General features: G+C 36.7%; 1 protein-coding gene across 1 annotated transcript in view; it reads left to right on the top strand.

Moving 5' to 3' along the window:
* Positions 1 to 23,167, top strand: part of LOC119772046 (breakpoint cluster region protein-like) — a 43,632-nt gene that overhangs the window by 5,793 nt on the left and 14,672 nt on the right. The window contains exons 2-10 of the mRNA XM_038268317.1: positions 3,228 to 3,332; positions 5,825 to 6,010; positions 9,949 to 10,056; positions 12,597 to 12,654; positions 12,772 to 12,824; positions 13,943 to 14,083; positions 20,911 to 21,032; positions 21,822 to 21,987; positions 22,106 to 22,225. Of these exons, the coding sequence (XP_038124245.1) occupies positions 3,258 to 3,332; positions 5,825 to 6,010; positions 9,949 to 10,056; positions 12,597 to 12,654; positions 12,772 to 12,824; positions 13,943 to 14,083; positions 20,911 to 21,032; positions 21,822 to 21,987; positions 22,106 to 22,225 (1,029 nt within the window). The 5' untranslated portion in view covers positions 3,228 to 3,257. The remainder of the gene's footprint in view (positions 1 to 3,227; positions 3,333 to 5,824; positions 6,011 to 9,948; positions 10,057 to 12,596; positions 12,655 to 12,771; positions 12,825 to 13,942; positions 14,084 to 20,910; positions 21,033 to 21,821; positions 21,988 to 22,105; positions 22,226 to 23,167) is intronic.

Genomic DNA, 23,167 nt, shown 5'->3' with positions numbered 1-23,167 from the left:
GAAATAATAATAAAAAATTTTTTCATGTAATTTACAATTAGTAAAAAATTTGCCAAACAGGGAACTGACCGCGTAAAGAGAGAATTTGATACGTGGCTGATTGATCGTTTCATCATAACATATCAGTCTAAAGCTTTAATCTACTTTATCTTATTGGTGAAACTAAGGTAAACATTTGACAGAAAAAGGTAGTAATAAGATGCTATGAAGATCAAAACATAAATATTAAGCTTTTAATGAGGTGACTGCACACTTTAAACTAGGTTAAGGCAGTTTGATTGATGCATTTATATTATTTTTTTTAACTGTTCTGTTTATACAAAATAAATGGAAGGATTTTGTATTCATTACCAGTTGCACAGATTTCACTGCAAACTAAATGAACCAAAAGTGAAATACATTACTGCATTCTTATCTCATTTTGATATCTATTTATTTTTTCTATTTTTCAGTAGGATAGCCCTACAGTTAATGAGTTTTTAGGGTTGGTAATGCATCAAAAGGAGTTTATGGCTCTTGAGTTCAGTTTACTGCAGAGGTGTCAAGTAATGAAGTACAAATACTTTGTTACCTTGCTTAAGTAGAAATTTGGGCTATCTATACTATAATGGAGTAATCATTTTTAGACAACTTTTTACTTCTACTCCTTACATTTCTTTGCAATTATCTCTACTTTTTACTTCTTACAGTTTAAAAATATGTTTTTTTTTCCCTTTAAGCAAATTTTTGTTATGGCTTAAGAAAAATAAATAAAAATAATCAGTTCCACCCAGACAATTAATTTCTTTGAGGTTGGACTCAGTACTGAACCAACTTGTTGTTCACCGTATGCCAAAATAAATACTTTTGTAAGAGGATTCAAAATTAAATTTGACACTGTTACCATTACTTATAAAACTCATAAAATGAAGCATAACAGAGTTATCATCCAGAATTGTAGAAAAATGTTCCTTTAATAGGATAGTGCATTACCAGTATAAGGTTTAAAGCATCTGTCCTTAAATTTTTTCCTTTTTATATAATTCAAATAGTTTTAAGAATTGTACTTTTACCTGAGTAAAAAGCTTCATTTGATTCTCTAACTTCTACAAAGGTTTTTTAAAACAGTAGGATTTATTAATTTAACTTGAGGAATAAATATTAATACTTTTGACATCTCTGGTGTCTCTGCTTCTACACACCTAAATCAAATAACAGAATTACCCCCTCAGATGTCGGTCAGGTTCTCCAGGATCCTCCTAATGACCTGATTATTTGACTCAAGTGTGTTAAAGCAGAGACGCATCCTAAAGGTGCAGGACACTGAACCTCTAGGGCCGGAATGAGGAAGCGTGGTTGCGTTTTCCTCATTGAATCATATCATGATCTCTCTACATCCTCTAATATTGTTGTTTGAGCTTCAACCACTAACTAAAAACCACATAAGCCATCTGTACTGCCCAAATCTGTATTCTCCAATTTCAATCAAGCATTATTTCTAGTAAAACCATAGTGAGATGCCTGTTGCAGGAGCTGCAGACTAATAAAAGCACTTACACTGCTGGTTAACAACCACCTGTGTAATGCAGTCTATTATAAACCTAGAGGGTTTTGGTGATTATTTTGAGCCCTAACAGTTTGCTGTTATCTACATCCCCATCTATTTATGTAGTGGTCATGGAAACCACTTCAAACCTGTTAGCCCCCTCATTTTAATAAATGCATGTACACCCACAGACATCAGAGCTGGAAAACATGGTGCAATGTGTTGTTACCCCTGTTTTATGAAACGGTACAGAGTAATGTTTTTATTTGAAAAATTTACCTTTAAAATGCTACCAAAATAAAAAATGTTAACACCCCTCAGTGGCCCTCAACTCAAGCTGGAAATGTTGACTTCTAGTGTAATGCCATGACTTGATGCCCACTGTGTATTAGGTTCAACTGTAAAATTCCCTGACTGCTAAATATTTTATAATAATCTGTTAGCAAAGGAAAAAGAAAATAAGTCACAGAGGTTCTCGACTATCTGCAGACACAGAAACAGTTACAGACCTTATCCTTAGTGAACCAGTTGAATGATGATAACTCTACATGTGTTCTTTGCTTATAGATTAGGTTTGAATGTCTGAGAAGTTGCCTCCATTAGCTGAAGCCATCCTCTTTTCTTTAGTGACAAATCCTGCCTCCTATTCTACAATTCAGAAAGGTGTTTTACAACAGATTGGCTCAACCAGTAAATTTCAGTGATACAAATGTTTGAGGCTCCAGTTGTGTGAGAGAAGTTTGGGGATGGCCCCTCCCTGTTCAAACATTGAACTAGAAGGGGCCACAGGGCACTGTGTATCCATGCAAGAAGCAATAACCATAAAAATGTAGATAAGTTGGTTTTTCTGTGGAAAAACTTGACTGATCTCGTCAGCCTGACTCTCCCTGAATACCTTCGGGGAGAATTGCTGTGGAGATGCTTTATCTTCCAACATGAATGTGCTCACAAACGTGTATCTGGAAGTATGGTCAGATATATTCCTAATTGTGCTCCTGCACCTTATGGAAACTCTTTCCCAACATTAGAACTGAAGCAGTTCTAGCTGCAAAGGGTAGTTTTATGTCATTAAATTTGATTAAATATTTGCAAAGACAAATACATTGTCCTTTGACAACTTAAAAAAAAGTCTTCTTATTGTTCTGTATAACTTGCATAGATTAAATCCCCCCCACCTCCAGACTGGAGCCTGTCTTTGTTTCCCCTGCATGCACATAGTTAAGAACCAACATTTTTTTTTCTTCCATGGGAGAAACCCTGTCTGTTTGAGTTATTTCAGATTTTGTGGTTAAACAAGGCAGCCCGAGGAGTTTCTCTGTTGTTCTGTTTTCTCTCATGTCTGTGCTCCTCGGTGAGCTTTGACTCAGTTAGGGGGGAATGTTGAAGCAGCCTAAGATGCTTCTTTTTATTTTTTTTTTCCGGATGTCTTTGTTTCATTGAGCATTCCTGCAAACCTTTCATTGTTAGCTATAAATTCAAAGCATTATCTATCATTCTCTAACCCTCTTATATGAATAAACAAGATTTTATTGGTCAGACATAAGATTGATTGTAGCACTTATAACAGTTTTGTACAGTTTAAGCTATGTTGAAAGTTTTTACTAAGTTTGCGAGGCAAAGATTGACAACATTGTATTGATTATTTAGCATGACATAGATTTGTTAGATGTTTTAAAATTAATTGTGTTTATGTTCTTCACAGACGGAGTGTGACCTTGAAAAGGGCTTGGAGATGAGGAAGTGGGTTCTATCTGGGATCTTGGCCACAGAAGAAGCATACCTCAGCCACCTAGAGGCTCTGCTGCTGGTGAGAAAAGCTGCATCCACAATATCAGCCTGCTGTTAATTAAACTTAAGCCAATGTTCTCCAAAACCAATGAGAGAGGCCAATGTTTTTCAATGCTTGTTCTTCAAACATTTCTGCTTTGCTTCACTCATCAACATCCATTTAAGAGAGCAAGGTCCTGTAAAGAGTGTTAAAAGATCTTTGTTCATGGGTTTTGGCCTGATGAGGAGCACTGAGTCGCTGAAGACATACTTTTCAAGGTTTTTATAAACAAAAGTAGGAGAGTTATGAGAGGAATCCACATGTCACATCTTTGTCCACATGTTTTTAATTTTGCAGCAGACTAAATAGAACTTCTAATGTCTATCTTACAATCAAATGTGTCTTTAAACCAGCTTTCTGTAAAGATCAGGTTTAGGAATTTAAAAACGAATCATTTTTGGTTTTGTCAAATACTTCTACCAGAGGGTTGTGTGTACCTGCAGCTCCTCCAGAGGTACCATGAGCCTCTTTGGTGCTTTTCTGCTCGCTCGATCATCACGTTTCGGTGGACAACCATTTCTTTCTGTATCCGTTTTGGAAACAATTCCTCCTGATGCCTGACACTGGCAATTTATTTTACTATATCAGTGAAGAAGGCTAAACACAAATAAATACCACATCTTTCAGATTTTTGCAAAAACAGCTTTAAAAAAATATGGGTTTAGTTTCTTTAACTTAACAGTTATGTGCTGCTTTGTGTTAGTCTATTGCATAAAATGGCACTTAAGTTCATTGAGCTTTGGCTTCTTAACATGAGAAAATGTGAAACAAAGTTAAAGCATTTAATCAATGAGCTTCTTTACAGAGTGTTAAAATATATATATATATATATATATATATATATATATATATATATATATATATATATATATATATATATATATATATATATGTGAAACAAAGTTAAAGCATTTAATCAATGAGCTTCTTTACAGTGTTAAAATATATATACACTATATTGCCAAAAGTATTTGCTCACCTGCCTTGACTCACATATGAGCTTAAGTGACATCCCGTTCCTAATCCATAGGGTTCAATATGACGTCGGTCCACCCTTTGCAGCTAGAACAGCTTCAACTCTTCTGGGAAGGCTGTCCACAAGGTTTAGGAGTGTGTTTATGGGAATTTTTGACCATTCTTCCAGAAGCGCATTTGTGAGGTCGCACACTGATGTTGGACGAGAAGGCCTGGCTCTCAGTCTCCGCTCTAATTCATCCCAAAGGTGTTCTATCGGGTTGAGGTCAGGACTCTGTGCAGGCCAGTCAAGTTCATCCACACCAGACTCTGTCATCCATGTCTTTATGGACCTTGCTTTGTGCACTGGTGCACAGTCATGTTGGAAGAGGAAGGGGCCAGCTCCAAACTGTTCCCACAAAGTTGGGAGCATGGAATTGTCCAAAATGTCTTGGTATGCTGAAGCATTCAGAGTTCCTTTCACTGGAACTAAGGGGCCAAGCCCAGCTCCTGAAAAACAACCCCACACCATAATCCCCCCTCCACCAAACTTTACACTTGGCACAACGCAGTCAGACAAGTACCGTTCTCCTGGCAACCGCCAAACCCAGACCCGTCCATCAGATTGCCAGATGGAGAAGCGCGATTCGTCACTCCAGAGAACGCGTCTCCACTGCTCTAGAGTCCAGTGGCGGCGTGCTTTACACCACCGCATCCGACGCTTTGCATTGCACTTGGTGATGTATGGCTTGGATGCAGCTGCTCGACCATGGAAACCCATTCCATGAAGCTCTCTGCGCACTGTTCTTGAGCTAATCTGAAGGCCACATGAAGTTTGGAGGTCTGTAGTGATTGACTCTGCAGAAAGTTGGCGACCTCTTCGCACTATGCGCGTCAGCATCCGCTGACCCCGCTCCGTCAGTTTACGTGGCCTACCACTTCGTGGCTGAGTTGCTGTCGTTCCCAAACACTTCCATTTTCTTATAATACAGCTGACAGTTGACTGTGGAATATTTAGGAGCGAGGAAATTTCACGACTGGATTTGTTGCACAGGTGGCATCCTATCACAGTTCCACGCTGGAATTCACTGAGCTCCTGAGAGCGACCCATTCTTTCACAAATGTTTGTAAAAACAGTCTGCATGCCTAGGTGCTTGAATTTATACACCTGTGGCCATGGAAGTGATTGGAACACCTGATTCCAATAATTTGGATGGGTGAGCAAATACTTTTGGCAATATAGTGTATATATAGATATAGATGTATGCATCTATATATATATATATATATATATATATATATATATATAGATGTGTGTGTATATATATATATATATATATATATTTTTTTTTTTTTTTTTAGTACAACGATTTGGTTAGCTGTGGTAGTTTTTAAGTGCTTAACAAATAAAATTGGATTGGATTTAAAAAAAATGGCCGCTTCATTAACCCTACTTCATTAATTTGCGCTGTATTTCGTTAAATCGGCTAAACTTAACTTCTCTTTGTCTCTTTTAGCCAATGAAGCCTTTAAAAGCAGCTGCTACAACATCTCAGCCTGTTCTCACAGTGGCCCAGATAGAAACCATCTTCTTCAAAGTGCCTGAGCTCTACGAGATTCACAAAGAGTTCTATGATGGACTTTTGCCCCGTGTGCAGCAATGGAGCCACCACCAGAGAGTTGGGGACCTCTTCCAGAAACTGGTAGGCCTTTTCTGAAAAGCTTGGCCTCTTTGTAGTTTTAGTCCTTGAGCAGACATGACTGCGTCTGAGTCCCTGGCTGTAGCTGCGTGATGTTACCCCTAATCAAAGTGACAACATTGGGCAGCCAGAAAGGTTGACAGCAATGGAAAAGGGCATTCAGGGTTCTGCAGTGACATTTATGTTCTCTGGACTCCCTCCTAAAGCAAATCAACAAAGCTGCAGTTGCATTACTCAATGTGCTGCATCTTTCAACCATATGATTTCAGAAGCAGTCTGTCAGTCAAATTTGATAAACGTAAAAAATAAAAGCAGATGTGATTTTTTTTTTTTTTTTTTTTTTAGATATTCTTATTTTTTTCAAGATTACGCAAATTGATCTGGATTTCTTTTTCTTCTTTTTTTTGCCTGAACAGCTGCTTGCTCTCTTTTTTTCCTACAGCCGTTTCTCCCAACAATGTCAGGCCCAAATGTACAGTACACTGGTTCTATTTAATCATTTTCACAGGGGGTCAATTAAATCCCAATGAATCATTTGTTAATACTCTGAGAAATACAGCTTCTCTCCCACTGATCTCTTCTTCATGCCCCTTGTCTATCCCCCCCATTCGACTGGTTTATGTTCTGGTGTGCACATGCGCACAGAGGGGAGCTGGGGCCTACCTCACAATGCCCCCTTTCTGCCTCAGGCAGCTGAGGCCATCACAACGCTGTGTGCTTTGTGTCTTCAAGAAGCTGCTATAAATAGGAGCTCCTTTTCACCACACTCACATGTGCACACACACACACACACACACATACAAAATCTTATTAATTAATCTCTGAAGGCTGCCTTTGGGCTTTGGATAAGAAAATAAGATTGATTTTGTTTAATTTTTTGATACATAGACACATACAAACTAATAAAACTATAAGATGAATACTTTTCCTTTTATATAGTTAATTTCTCTTTTAGGTTAAATTAATAAAATTTGTATTTAAAACAGATAAACCTCAATCGTCGAAGTAAAAAAAGATTATTAAATCACCCTCTCCTTTTAATCCTGGAGAATATTTATAATACATTTCACTTTTGAATATCCAAATCTATATTTATGTTATATATCCATGTTTTAATGAGTGAGGGACGTAGAAAATTTGGTTTGGAAAATGTATTGTTTCCTAACTATTTTATTTTCTACAGTATAAAAGTTCACAGAACGTAAAAAGTTTTCAATTTAAATATAACATTTCCTAACATAATACCATGCGATTTCCCATATCACAAATAAAGATTAGCTCTGGTGTAGCTATAATGCAATTAAACCATTACGTTTTACAGCTTTAAAGGCAGCATTAAGTAGCCATTATCGCAAACTGTGTCATAAAAAGCTGTTTTTCTTTTCGACAGGTTTGATGCATTTGTCTTTTAGGACACTTTTGAATTAGAAATCAACTTCTGTCGGCTGTTGAACCTTTTTTATGGTTTGAAACCTAAGGAAGTCTCAAAAGTGTAAAAGCCAAATCAGGGTAATTGTTTTCCACTGAAATGTTGTTGTTGTTTGGAAAGACACAAGAAATATTCAGAAACCTGAGTCTTTAAAAATGTAGGATTTGAAATGGAAAATGCTTTAGAAGCCTGATTATCCTACGGAAAAGCAGGACTGTACTGAAACCATATATGCTTATCAAGATTGCCTTCTTTTTTCACAATAATCCTTACCAGAAAATCAGGCAAATATTGACTGAACGCAGTGAAGCTGCATCTATCTTATCCCTTCTTACTGTCAAACAGTACTTACAGCTATGCTGTTCTGCAGACAAGGGGAAGGAATTAAAAGGGAATAAAGGAGGTGATGCATGAGTCCTCGTGGGGTTGGGACGTCTGTGAAAGGATGGGAGCCAACAAGCCAAGTAGATTTTTTCGACTGCTGGAACTCTGATAGAGCTGTCTCACCATGACTCTCAAATCTGCAAAGGCTTAGTAAAGCCTGCAGATTGTCATGAGACATCAGAACGAGGAAGATGAGAGAGCCAACGAAAAGAGGAAAAGGCAAAGCATCCCTGACAGGCTAGGAGAGTGAAGTGTCGGAGAGAAACGTTTCAAGGCAGGAAATGGGGCGCGTTCACAGTTGTGATCCTGATCCTGCTAAACATGAGCTTCAGACTTGGGAACTAGCTTTGAATTTTCTTAGAGATGAGTAAAGGAACATCCAAATCTGTTGTTTTTCACAGTTTCTGGGACAAGATTTAAGTAACAAATTTGTGAGCAACAGTCATGAACACATGGGCATGTTCAAGAAATGAACTGAAGGTGATTGTTGTTTTTGTTAACTTGAACTAATCAAGCCTGATATCAGAGGACAGATGATGAATTGTACTAAATTTAGGTGTAGTAATTAAAATACCTGTTTTTTGTAGAATATTTGTAGATATAACAATTCTTTCTTGGCTCAAATGTTTTCTAGAGCAATAAGCAATCTAAGTTCAGCCATTTAATGTCTGGTTTTTCATTTGTCAGTTTTGCAAATGTTTTCTAGTGCTGATTAAACTCCTAGTCTAACAAATTGAAAGTCCCAGGCTGTGAAATCCAACACCTAAGCACTTTCCTTCTATCTCTCTAAAGCATTTTCTGCTCTGACTCTATGGCTACATTCCATAAGCCTTCACGCTGTTATATGGGGATGTGGTTGTGGGGCGTTTGGGTTCCCCCGTTCTTCAAGATGTCACGCTCTGAATCACTCTTGCTATAGTGCAGATTGGGCTTCCTGGGGAAGGATTTTTAAAGCAACACCTGCCTGTTTCATGCTGATTCATAGTGAGACAACTTTTCTGCCGAATAGCATGTTAAATCTGTTTTGGGAATGTTTAATTTAATATTAAAATAAAATATGGCATTTAGTTTTTTCTTAAATATTTGGCATGTAGCTTGAAACTTTTACAGTTCCTGTACAGGTTCCATGCATACAATTCAAAGTGATTTTGCAATATTGTTTATTTATTTTTTTTGTTCCAGAGGATAAGTTGATACATGCAGGTTGCATAATTCTTTATAAAAAAAAGAATTTCAGAAGTAATCATTTATTTTCATTAGTATTTATATTTTAACCTATAAGTGAAACTCAGCATTAGACACTTTTGAAATATTTTCAAAGAAAAAGAAATAAGTCTGATTAAAGCAAATAAAACCGATGTTTTTTTTGACAAAATGATGGCTTTTCTTCACTTTATTCCATAAAAAGTAGATTTAGTTAAAAAAGGGAAATGCTTTCCAAAACCATCATGTGCTGACTGTCCTCCAGGTTCGGTTTTTGGTTTCTGTGTTCTGGATTTATGTTTTGAGAAAAATGCATAAAATGCTGTATTTTGTTATATGCCTAAATATTCAAGCTTTTACATTGAACCACTATCGCAAAAGGCAAATAGAGCACTAAAATAAATTCCTAAAAAGACCAAAAGAGATTTTCTCAGTATTTTAATAGTATAGTGTGTGTGTGTGTTTCGATAGGTGGGGGTGGGAGGTTGATTGGGCTTTGACAGCTCACACAGGGCCCACCTCCGCTGCACCGTAAGCTCTCCCCTCAGCTTTTGTTCAGAAGAATTGATCATCCTTTTGTTCTCCACTAAGATGAATCTCTGCTCTGGCAGGCAGCGTTTGCTGGAATTTAATTCTGTCATCCAGCTTCCTAAATGTACTATCATAGCCTCTGTTACAGCAGTCATTAATTATGCCACTCAGCGCAGAACAGGTCTCCCAGTTGCTATAGCAGCAAGCGTCAAGGAGCACCATAGTTAAATGGGGTCGTTTTTATACGTCCGTCTTCTTTGCTGGATGTTTAGTTAGATTACCCCCCCTCATGTCAGTTGCAGTTAGGTAGGCCATTTTCAGCCTTTACTTACAATTTCTGTCTTTTTTATTGGTTTAAATTTTTTTTCATAATGAAGAACTCTCTTCTCTTTAGGCGAGCCAGCTTGGAGTGTATCGGGCATTCCTGGACAACTATGAGCTTGCTGTAGAGACAGCAGAAAAGTGCTGCCAGGCTAACTCACAGTTTGCTGAAATCTCTGAGGTGAGGAAAAGAGGAATCCCATTGTCTCCATCTGACCTAATAAGATGGGAAATCGGTACTTGGTTAAGTTATGGAAGATCTAACTTCACTTTTCTACGTCTCTTTTAAAAGCAACCTTTTGAGAGTCAAAAAGAGAAACTCGAAACCTGTTGTCCCTGTTGAACTGTACTTGCACAACTCCCTTTATTCACTAACACCATTTCCTTAATCTCCATGTATTTAAATTCTTACACTTTGTTAGGTTTCTTTATTCAGATACAAACAATTGTTTATGTTCACATGTATATCTTGTTCCTTTTCTATAATAATCTGTTAGTTTTCATCCCTAAAACCAACCCCATTTGTTGATGTTTTGGCAACATTAACTGTTAAAGCATTAAAGCTTGAACATTTTCTTTAAAGTGCATTAAAATTATATTCTCCATTCCTTCAGTGGTACATATTCTACATTAGTCTTGTTATTATATCCCTCTTAAGATATTTATTAAGATGTCACATTGTGGTAATTCCTGACTGACCTGCTGGTCCAGCCCCAGGATAACCTAATGCACTACTTTACTTGATCTAGAGCCTTAATTATGCTCACATTTAATATTTAAAAAGTCACACTGGATGCAAAAATGGCAAAAGGAGGAAATCCTTGACCCACGAGGAAAAAAACATCTTAGTCTTTTCATTCTGCTTTGAATGTGTTTTATATATGCCTGGCCAGTGCTAGCATTTTCAATCGGTTCGGCTGTCAATAACTAAAATGGCTTAGAAATTATTTTAGAATCTTTTTTTTTAACTGCCAAAGGAGCATCGTTAAGAAACTAAAGATATTTAGTTTTACTACTCGTGGGTGAGCTACTATTTGCACAGCTTTTAATCTAAGTACAACATTACTCAGTTAGATGTAAAAGCTGCAGCAGCCAATGTAGTCTCTTTTTTTACTGGAATTACTAAAAACATTAACATTTTCAAAAGATCTTAGATTAATTTGATCAATAAATACAGAGCATGGCCTATAATACAGCTTTGCAAGCTAGACAAAAAAAAAAAGCCTTGAGGGCTCTGAGTTAACAAATAAACAACAACAAAAAACACCCATTCGTGCACATGGCTGCGTCATGAACATTAAATCACATTACATAAACAAAAGATATCAGAAGTTTGGCCTAGTTTTAGCCTAGTCAGTTCCTTCGACAGATATACTTTTGGACCTTTTTGATAATTATTTAAAACATTGTAAATCTTGCTGTCTTGGTCCAGGGTTGTTGACTGTGGCTATAGAATTTAAAATGGCAAACAATTACTGTGTAGGGTAATGGAACAAAGCTACTGAAATAAGGATCCATGAAAATCTTGTCCACAGTAGTTAAATTTCCTGTAATCAATTAAAATCTGATTTATGATATGAAAGACTTTCCAGTGCTGGACCAGAGATGGTTCCATTGGCTTTCCTAATCTTCCTCTTCTCCCCTGCAGTCCTTGAGTTTGACAACATTGTTTGAATCTTCACCATGTCATCTGTTCATTCTTTTCAGAGCTGGTTTCCAGAGTTTTATGGCTGCTGATATCCATCCAATCTGATTTTAACCACTTGTTTTCAATATTTCATTGGTAATTTCAAAAGAAAATCTATACAGATACAAGCCCTCATTTTATACTAGGGAAACAATGCCTACTCATTTTGATATTTGTTTTTTTACTTGCCATTAGAATTATTTTATCAAGTTGTTCATCTTGTTTTAAAAGTGGTCCTTATTATAATTTGTAGCTTAATCGAAAGACAATTAAACTGAGGTGTGATTATTGTTTTAATATTATTAGTATTCCCATACTGTATAACTTATATTTTATTCCATTTTAGTAGATATGCTTAAATATTTTCTAAGGCTGTTTTAAGAATTAGGTTCTTTTGTCCCAGATACTTTTATGCTTTTAGAAACCTAAACTTTTCTACCATAAACATGGTGCAATTACCTAATAGTTTACAATACATCTGAAGAGTATCGTTTCTAGTATTTGATTTTAGAGGGTTTTATAACAAACAGAAAATTGATATAATCTAAAATTAATATTTATATTAATCTCAGTCTCAAGTCTTAATCTCAAAAACAAAGCTACTCATTCATTGTTGTTTTAAATGGGGAATAAATGTTCCCCTAAAGTCTGATGGCATTTCTTTGGGATACTTGACTCATTACTTCTATCTTTTTTTTTTTCAACCCTCATGAATCTTTCTAAATTCCGGTCTTTGTCCATGTTTCATGAGGGCCATTCAGTCAGAGTTGAAGCTGGCATCTATATGCTAGACAGGAAATCCATCATGGAAGAGTTGTTAATGGTCTAAGCCATGATGCATAGCTCTGAGCTATCTGACCATAATAGTGGGGTAAAAAAGCTGCTGAGGATGGAATGATTAATCTGGAAGGGAAAGAGCTTTAGTACTTGAAGCAATATAACTATATAATATAACCTGAACATGAACTGATGTCATTAAACTACTCTGTGTCATTGATGCCAAGTTAATTTTGGTGCTTTTTCTGCTCAAACAGAACCTTAAGGTGAGGAGCCCTAAAGACTGTAAGGATATGGCCAAGAACTCACTGGAGGGTCAGTCGTGTTATCTTTTTTTTTTTAAGTCAACTTAAATTGTCAATCTTTCTTTTTTAAATTCATTGCAAGCAGAATCAAATTTTCAGTCTGGTTTCTGTTTAATTTTGACTGCAGCTTTGCTGTATAAACCAGTGGACCGAGTGACACGCAGCACTTTGGTGTTACATGTAAGTAGCAGCCCCAAAGTCACAGTTACGTATATATATATATATATTAGTGCTGTCAAAATTATCGCGTTATTATCGCGTTAACGCGAGGCCATTTTAACTGCGATAATTTTTTTAACGTGAGATTAACGCTATGTGGTTTTATGGTACAATTTTCCAAGTACATCCCGCTGCAGCCTGCGGGAAGGCGGGGCTATTTTCCCCCAGTGTATGCATTTTCCATAGGCTTCGAGAGCGGAGCTCCTCAAGGGAAAAAGACGCTCATAACACTGGGTGACACTAGTGCCTTTTCTTTAAGCCCCACCACCAACAAACAAGTTGAGTGTCTGGTAACTAGTAGCAACCTGAAATACGCTGAGAAAACAGATTACTGAGGTGAAATGGAATCTGCTACGGCACTCTTGCCGTATGTGTACGCCACAGGTCGGTATCGTGTGTGTGTGTGTGTGTGTGTGTGTGGGTGGGTGGGTGCTTGTGTGTGTGTTCTCATTTTTGTTAAGAGGCTGAAAAGTAAATTTCTAGGGCATAGACTACCTCCATCTAGTGATGTTGGTCTATTGATTTTGATGTATTGATTGAAAATTGTTCATTATTACCTTGGTTAATTAACATCTAATGTTAACTCTACAAAATTTTATAGCAGTAGGGTAAAATGCTTGTCTTTGTTCAAAAGACTGTATTAACTGTAAAGACTGTCTTTTACATCAGCCTGTTTTCAGGGCCTTTTTTTGGCTACATATTTGTTATTTTTGGCATAAATCAGTATCTGTAACCTGTTTTCATTTTAAAAAAAGAACATTGGCACAAACCTAGCCTGTGTGTATTTTTTTGTATGTCATCGAGAGTATTTAAATGATTTTCAATCAGGAAAAAAAATGTGCGATTAAAATGCGATTAATCGCGAGTTAACTCAGGCATTGATGCGATTAATCGCGATTAAAAAAATTTAATCGATTGACAGCACTAATATATATATATATATATATATATATATATATATATATATATATATATATATATATACATTTTATTTATTTTTTTAACTGAGCACAGTAATTGTTTTCACTAACCTTTTTTTTGTTTTGTTTCTAATGTAATACTTCTTCATTTCCTACAAGGACTTGCTCAAGCACACACCCACCAGCCACCCAGACCATCCGCTCCTGCAGGACGCCCTTAGAATCTCCCAGAACTTTCTGTCCAGCATCAACGAGGAGACGACATCAAGGCGCCAGTCTGTAGCCTGGAAGAAGGGCGAGGTGAGTGTCAGAATATAAAGCACCAAACTACTTGTGTTTTGTTTGATTGTTTTCTTAAGCGAAGCAACAGGCTTGTAGGGCTTTATAAATTCAACTACTTTATCCAGGAATGCATTGTTTCATGTTAGAGGGGTAATGGGGAACAAATTAGAAGCCTACTAAATTGGCTCCAAATTCTTCAAATACTTTTGGTAGATGAGGAGTCAGCACTGCAGACAAGGCAATGTTTTTACTCGACTTTTTTCAATTAATGAGACTCATCCAGTTGAAACACTTCACATATACAATGTGGCTTTTGAAGGATGTTTTCCATCAGAGTATGTATATGTTGTAGATTAATGTTCCCTTTGCAAAGGTCTAGGCTGCTTTCATGTGTTCTGCTCTTTCTCAGTAGAAATGACTCATACCATACGGTTGTTTATCCTTTTTTACTTGAACTTATGTACTTGGGAATGAATCCGGAGGGAGGAATTTGTGAAGTTTTTCCTGACCTGTTGAAATTCACTTCCATGTCTGTTTTCAGTTGATTGTTGCTTGCAGATACGATAGATGAAGTCACCCATGATAGGATGAAAAGGATTTCTATCTCTGTCCTAAATCTATGACAAATTTCAATGTAAAATATGAGAACTGAAAATTCATATTCATACTTTCATTTTCTTGGATGCTATTTGCTGCTTCGGTAATTAATATTTTTTTTAGATTTTCTGTTTTGATAAAAAGTCAAAATATCTCTAAAGTAAAACCAAACACTTCTTTAGAGTTTTTATTTTTTACTTTCTTATTTTCCATGTTTTTCCTATTTTCCTTAGATTTATTTTAACACAGACTTTTGTTTATTAAATCATAATTCTTTGTGCCAGACCAACTCAAAGTAGCATTTAAATGTAAAGTGGAAGCAAAAAGGATATATAGTATCAGTTGCATAATTCAATATTATTGAATGTAACCTGTTGTTAATAGATGTCACTTTTTTCGTGCAAATATCCATCTTTGTGAAACTTCACCTCAGTACAAAAAGAGGAGTTCTGTAGAGAAAAGAGAACGTGCTTTGGACAGGTTTGACTACAATTAAGTTTTATTCCCTGCACATAAAATGCTGAGTCAAACACTGCATTTAAAGCCTGAACACATCGTCCCTCGTTGTGAAACAGGTTGACAGCATCTTTAGCAGATTCAGTTAAGTTTGGAAGAGATTTTGAGTAGAGGGCTGATTAGATACAGAATGACCCTGGAAGAAAACCTTCTAAAAAAAACTCTTGACATTGGGTTCAAGTTTTACCTTCCTATAGAACAAAAAACACAAACTTACACCCAGAGCTCTGTGGGAACATTATTAAAGAAAGTATATTAACATTTTAAAATGGCCCAGTCAAAGTCCAGACCAAAACTAAACTGAGAATCTTTTTTAAAAATGGATTTGGCCAGTAACTTTCAGTCTACTGTAACTGAGAGCCACTTTAAAAAGAAGAATTAACAAAAGTAAAATTGTACAGCAAAGTATATATTAAGGGGAATGAAGTACAAATACTCCCACTTCACAGTTTTTTATTTAATTTCTTTAAAACATGCTATGCTCTTCCTTATAAACCTCCCCATGTCTATCACTTAGGACATAAATAAAAACATTGGACTTTATGGTTGCAATGTAAAAAAAAGGAAATAGTTACTGATGATCATGTGCTCCAAAACTTAAAATGAACCAACTAACAAATAATATTTTTTTTCCCAGTATAGATATTTTATCAGCTACTTTAAGGAACATATACTTTTTTTCTCCTGCTCTTATTCTTTAAAGATCTCAATATTTTCTTCCACATCCTGTTTTTTTTTATCTTTTTTCTTCAAAGAAAATAAAACCTGCCCATCTTGGTAGTCATGACATCACAAACTCTCCCCCCAAATGACTTTGAAGTCGCCACCAGATGAGTGCATGGCAGCCACCAATCTGAAGCCTAAAGCAGAGCCCATGCCCTTATATGGTCATAGCAAGGTTTCCTTCATGAGACTGATTCTGTCTGTTTGCTCTGCATCTCTCACACCTCCCTCCTGACACCCCCACTTTTCGGACCAGCATACTGAGCCTCCCTCAACCACCCACTCCCCCATCAGTTTCTCCCATCCCTGGAGATAGGTTGATGCACATGAATGGATACCCTCTGGCTGATAGCCTTTGCCATACATAGTGCCTTGTAATATGCCACCAGTTTGCTCCGACTGGCAGATTTCTAGTTAATTATTTATTAATGGTATAAAGGAGGAGGCCAGACAAGGGGGCTCCTCCCCCCGCTCACAGGGGGGTCATTACTACACCCTTTCCATTCATACACACACTTTCCTCCTCTCTGTTCCATATGTTATAGCAACATCCACACACACACATTTCCTTTATTATCCCTACACTCCTTGGTTTCCATCTCAGTGAGTACAGGGCCCAACAGCAGTCATCAAATATTTATCATGGTTACATGAAAGGAGCGCTCTGAAATCAATGGGGTTCATTATATTAAACCTCTCAAATGATAAACAGTGGACTTGGCTATTTATTATGAATAAGCTACAGTTTTTCATACAATGCTTTTTTATTCTATATTTATTTTATTTTCAAATCGTTATTTGATAATAATTTCCCTTACCTTTAGGGCTTAATATTCCTTTTATGTTTAAGTTTAAATATTCAGGAATTTTAGGTGAAATTTATTTGAATTGGTGTTAATAATGAAAACTAAACGACACGGCAGAAACCACAGGGCTAATTTATGATATGGCTGAAATCCAAACGGTGGGAGGATTACTAAAGGGTCGTTGTTACCCTCCATGCATAGTTACTGAGTCATTTCCAGTTGGGTCAGTAGAGGTATGTTGGATCCAATAAGTACAGGTGGGCCCCCAGAGGGCCTGGCCCCATGCCACTTGGGGGGCCGTAAACAGGAAGCACTTAATTAAAATTCAGGTTACGTGACTTATGTCCTTGCTCGGCTATGTTTGCCTTTTCAGAAGAATAAAAAAGATCTGAGTGTACTGGAAATGTACACATTAATTCACACAATTCCCCGTTTTTTTTTTCTCCCAAAGAAGATGCCTCAATCTTGCCTACAACCCATATAAGAAAACATAGAATGCACACACATTCACTCAAGTGCAAAGCTGACTTTTTAAAGCATGGATTCTAAAAATAAACCATGCCATTACTTGTACATTACGTTCTTGCTGAGGCTCCTCCAAGAGTTGGTCAATATTTAATCCGTACATGACTTTTTTTTTTTTTTATGCGACGGTCAGCTGCAGGAAGAAATGAGGAAAGAAACATTTCCCTCACCGGTTTTTAAGTATTAGGGGTAGTTTCTATTTGTCTGTAGCTGAGGAAAGCAGCACTAGCCTTCTAAAAGTATTAATACATCTTGAAGATGTTCATACTTTCCCGTCAGGACCACAGACTTTCGTGTATTTGATCTAGATTTTGTTTTAGAAATGTAAACATTCACCAAGGTAGAAGATAGAATGTGCTGCATGGTTTTCAATAGTTTACAAAATAAAAAAGCTGAATCCCAAGCACAACTTTCTTCTGTTTCTTCAGCGCCATCCATCTACCAATCTGCAATAACTAGCATCTCTCTTTCCCAGCTGAAGTATCCCCACAGTATGATACTACCATTGTCTCTGCATTAATATGCTGTGTTTGTTTCCCACTGCTTGTAGTGTTTTAGAAGAAACTAAATAAGTTGTGCTCTCACATGACCAGAGCACCCTTTACCATATTTGTATCCCCTGCATGGATTGTGACAAACAGGACTCGCTTTCTTTTAACTATAGCTTTCTTTTTGTTCACTCTACACTAACACTCAATAGAGCTGAGAAAGTGAGTCACATTAAAGGGAGTTAATCAATTTTTGAAATTATTGTCAACTAATTTAGTAATTAATGATAGCTAGACTCATATGATTTGCAGAAAGAACAACCCTTTCAGAAACCCACTATTCACAACACATACCTCAACCTTGTTGAAATGCTTCTTGTGGAATGACAGATGGAAACGTAGGCTGTAACTAGAAATATGGAAACAATTCACCAGGAGTTAAGTACCGGTATGAATTTCTTAATTATGGAAATGTGTATCACTTTATCTATTGGGTTAAATGGATTATTTAATTTTTGGTTAGGATTGCCATAAGTGCAGTAGAGATATGCTGCTGCCAGATCACATGGCTTGGTATTTATGTACAGTAAGAAGGATCTGTTTGATAGACTTTCCTCTGGGATCTCCTCTGGTTACTCCTTCTCCTCCCTGTTTTTGTCTCAGATATCATTACATGGGCTCCCTCATTCATTACTCCTCTTTTCCTGCAAATCTTAGTCATACTTCCTCAGCTACCTCCCTCTACGTGATTCACGTTGTCAGCTTCTGACTCAGAAAATGAATCCAATGAAATTAGTTTTGTATTTTTGCGAAGATGCAAATTTTCTTTCTTTTTTTTTTTTTTATAGCTTTAGCTCTACTCTAGTGGTGACTGATACGGTGAATGGAGAGAAAAAATAGAAAAGAGTGGAGGTCACAAACACGATGACAAGGATGTAGTTGGCTCCGTACAAACATGATGTCATGCTTCATGGCTTTGCTGCAGGGGAAAGATTTTTTTTGTTACGGGTTTGATGCCAGCAGCAAAAGGTAATGAAGTTTTATGATTTCGTTGAAAATGTGGTTTGAAACTTAAGCTTTTTACATTTCTATCTGAAGTTTTGATAATTTTCTGCTTTACTTGGAACATAAAACTCTATAAGGCTTAACTCAGGTGCAGAAAATCAGCTGCAATGGCTTTGGTTGCGCTTTTGATAGCAGAAGAAATTTTGTTTTTCTGTCAAAAACTCCCAACAAGATAAGTGTTTTAGTTCCTAAAAAAATGAAAGTTAAAAGAGGAGAGCAAGCTGTCTCCCGTCATTGTTTTTACTCTCCATCCCTCAAGTAAAGCTGAGGTTTAGAGGAAATAAAATTGAGCCATTTGAACCTAAACTGTGGTTTTATATTAGGCAGCCTCACTAGTTTTTTTTTCTCCAATTCCATAGAAAACAACTTTACTGCCCCCTTTTGGTTAATGACAGTATCACATATCTCATTATGTAGTCTGACATCAGCGACGAACATCAGTCCTCCTATTTGTAAGAAACTTCCCACCATTTCCCTGCAGTCTGAAAATAGATACTTGTGATGAATAGCTCACAGACAGAGATGATTTTCAGAATCTGAATCAGTGCTAAAATGTCCTAAATCTAAGTTTTCAATTCCAGCCTAAGGGCTTTATTTTAACGCTGAGACCTTCCTCAATGTGCTCCTCGGTTCTCTCTAAATGTTTTGTTTCTCTGTCTCCATTCTGGCTTGATTTGAGAATTATATAAGAGTCTTGCTGGAGTATTTATAGTTCTTGACCTTTTACATATTCTGTCATATCCAACCTTAGCTTAAGTGCATTTTACTCAGATTCTGTTTGATAGAGCAATCTAAAGTAGCTGATAATTAGAAAGAGGAAGAAAAGCTAATATTTATATTTCCTTCCATTTTCTTATTTTGTAATAAGACTGGCATGCCCCCTTTATGTTTATTCTTTCAAAAGAATGAAGTTTAATCAGCTGCCTTAGGAAATCACATATTGGTTGATAAAGGTGCACCTGTGTGCAAAACAAAATATTGAACAAGCAGCAACTTTGACACGACAGCTGTTGGTCAGGATCTCAAAAAGAAGAAATCGTATTAGTGACCGAACACGATTTCAGATTAACAATCCCATACATGCAATCATATCTGTGATGTTTTAATGAGAGTGGCCAAAGACAAGGTTTAGACATAAATTTAATTGAGAATCAGATGTGGAAATATATGCTTAGAAACCTTCTCTATCCAATTTGACTGACCTTAGCTGTAGTGCAAAAACAAATGGTGTAAAAAAGTTGTAAAAATCTTGCTAAGATGCAGTTTAAGCTGCAATGGCAAGAAATGATACATTTAAAATACTTTTAACTCCTCAAAAAAGCAAGAGAGTCTAGCTGCAGTCCTGCACTGTCAGGACCCAGACCTGCACTGTCAGGACTCTTCGTTGCAGACCTGCAAAATGCAACTGCAAAACTTGTATTCAAATCCTTTGGGAATGGCGCACAGCACGTGTTTGCTGCTGGATTAGAGTTTAGCGTAAGAGCAATTTAAATTGTACAGTAAGCAAAAATCCTCTCAGGACAGCCAACCTCCATTGTCATTTAGAAAATATCTTATAGACCAAATGCCCTTTTCCATCCAGGGATCCAAAGACAAATATTTCCATGTAGCACATATCTATTATTCCAGATAGGAGTTTGATTGGGAGTAAAATTGTACATGTACATAAGTTTCCAGCATAACAACACTTGTTTGAGAAAGGAAGCTAGCTTCACGGGGAGTTTATCATAACTAGCTTTTACTTTAGAAAGGCTCTGAATCAACTTAGCTTTTACTTTTTAAGTCTTCCGATAAATTTACAGTTCTAACAGGAGACCTCACAGTGCGGCTCTGCAGCTCTGGGTCCTGAAAGTGCAGCTCTGCATCCTGAAAGTGCAGCTCTGGGTCCTGAAAGTTCAGCTCTGGGTCCTGAAAGTTCAGCTCTGAAGCTATAGCCCTCTCCAAAAAGTGCTTTAGCAGATTTTATTTCATAAAAAAAAGTAAATATAAAAAGTATCTATCATTTCACTTAGATTATTTCAAGTTGGTGTTGGTTTAACACATTGAAACATTTGAAAATGATCAAATAAAAGAAACACATTTAAATTCCATCTGAATTAAAAGCTGTTGTTTCTTTCTGCCATAGAACCGCCAGCTGCTGAAGGACAGTTTCATGGTGGAGCTGGTGGAGGGAACCAGGAAGCTGCGGCACGTCTTCCTCTTCACCGATCTGCTTCTCTGTGCCAAACTGAAAAAGCAGATAGGAGGGTAAAAAAAAAATCTTTTTCTCTACAAAAATATGAGAAAAAAGATTTACTGCTTTTTAGACTTTTTTGGCCCAAATTATATAAGTTACAGTTGGAAAAGTGACTTAGGAGTTGTTTAAGTTGACGTTATTCTATCACAGATAAGCATTTGGTAGTTGCTGCTGTGAAATCATCTCCAGATAGGTCACATTTCGGATAAAACAACTAAGCAGGAAGGATGATTTCAGAGCAACAGCTCAGTACATTTCCAAAAATAAATAGTGAAGTGGTAGACGAGAGTGATGCCTGATAAAGAAAACATTTGTCACATGTCCAAGTGAAAAACCCTCAGCAGGAGGTGGACATGTCACTGTTAAGGCTTAAAAAAGAAGGACATTTTACAAACTGTCATAAAGTCAGGTTAAAGTCTGCTTTAACCTGACTTCGCTCTCTGTAGGTATTAGAAAGAGAACGAACACATAAGAACTATAAAACAAACATATGATTTCTACTCACAGAAAAAAGAAGAAAGTATTACAAACTGATGATTAAAAGCAGCGTATTCAGTGGAAAATAAAAAGAATGCGTTAAGCAAGGGATACCTTTAAAATGGCGTTTATTTTGTGGAAAATCTTGCAAAAAATCCACACAAAAACAGAACAAAACTAGAATTTCCTCTTTAAATGCCCAATAAATCCACCCTGGCAGTCATCTGTTTCAGTAATCTCTCTGTATTGATCTCATGCTTTGCACGTTTATACTTTAATCTTGCCTGTACTTCTTGGTTTTCTTTTTCCTGATCCTAATGCAGTAAAAACCAACAGTACGACTGTAAGTGGTACATCCCCCTGACCGAGTTGACCTTTCAAGGCCCTGAAGAGACGGAGCCCCTCACCATTCCCCAAGTCCCGGACGAAGAGCTCGATGCTGTTAAGGTCAAGATCTCACACCTCCGTAGTGAGATTCAGAGGGAGAAGGTAAGATGCATGGGGACATTTCCAAAAGGAGATGAAAGTTTCAGGGTTGTTTTTGTTTTTTGGCTTGAGAACCTGATTTTCAATAAAGTACCTAATTCTTTTTAATATTGGATTTCAGAGAGCCAATAAGGGTTCAAAAGTGATCGACCGACTACGAAAGAAACTGTCAGAACAGGAGTCTTTGATGCTGCTAACATCTCCCAGCATGCCCCTCAGACTGTTCAACAAGAACGGAAAGGTGATGATGCAACCATTATAGTAACTTGCTTTTCTTTCTATAAATATTGCCCCATTCAGAGCTAGACATCATTTTAAGGAATATTCCTCCCAGAACCTACATAACTGACTGTTACACCCTGGTCTAAAACAAGAGGATTGAACTTGTTTAAGCCACAGTGTATTAATTGGACTGAATTGACTTTGACTAGGTCGCCCCAAAACCTTCATGTTTTTAGCTCTTCAGAGGTGGACTAGTTGGTGTGCTACAGTTTAACAGGTGGTGTGATGTGATTTTTTTGAAATGTTCCTAGTTTTATATCAGAAGAAAGGATATTCAGTCTGTCTAATAACTTTCACTTTTATTCTTGTGTTTTCTTTCTTTTTACATTTTTTTTTCTGGTTAGCAGTATTTCATGTATGCCATTTTTGCTGCATTTCCTAATGGTTTATTCATGAACAATTACCTTACTTGATGAGTGATGTCAGCAGTGGTTTAAATGTTGCCCTGGATGACTTCCTGAATGAGCCGTTGTTGTGTCCTTATAGTTCCCAGCCTGTCCTCAAAAAGTCTTTCCATGCTTGGATGTTTTCTCCTTTTATAATAACAGGCTGCTTTGAATTTCTTAAGACTGAGACATGACATTCGGGCTGCAACTAGCAATTATTTTGCACATTAATTCAACTTTTGAAAATAGGACGGAAGCCTCTTTAAAAGAATCTTTAAAGAAGACTTTTTACGAAATTAAACCAGGTGAAACAAAAACTTTTCCACTTCAGGAGTTCTGGATAGAGCATATTGACAGAAGGAATGTTTTTTTTATCTTAAATGAAAAATGTTTACATATTATTTTTTTTACAATTCTGATATAATTACTGCTCTAATTGGGTTGCTCTGTCAGCTAAAGGCATGTTTTAGTCTATAAGCCAGTTAACAATCAATGGACTACTATATAATAGTTGA

The sequence above is a fragment of the Cyprinodon tularosa genome, unplaced genomic scaffold (genome assembly GCF_016077235.1).
Source record: "Cyprinodon tularosa strain WSP-4 unplaced genomic scaffold, ASM1607723v1 ctg7, whole genome shotgun sequence".
Taxonomy (NCBI): domain Eukaryota; kingdom Metazoa; phylum Chordata; class Actinopteri; order Cyprinodontiformes; family Cyprinodontidae; genus Cyprinodon; species Cyprinodon tularosa.
This window is presented reverse-complemented; position numbering and strand designations above follow the sequence as displayed.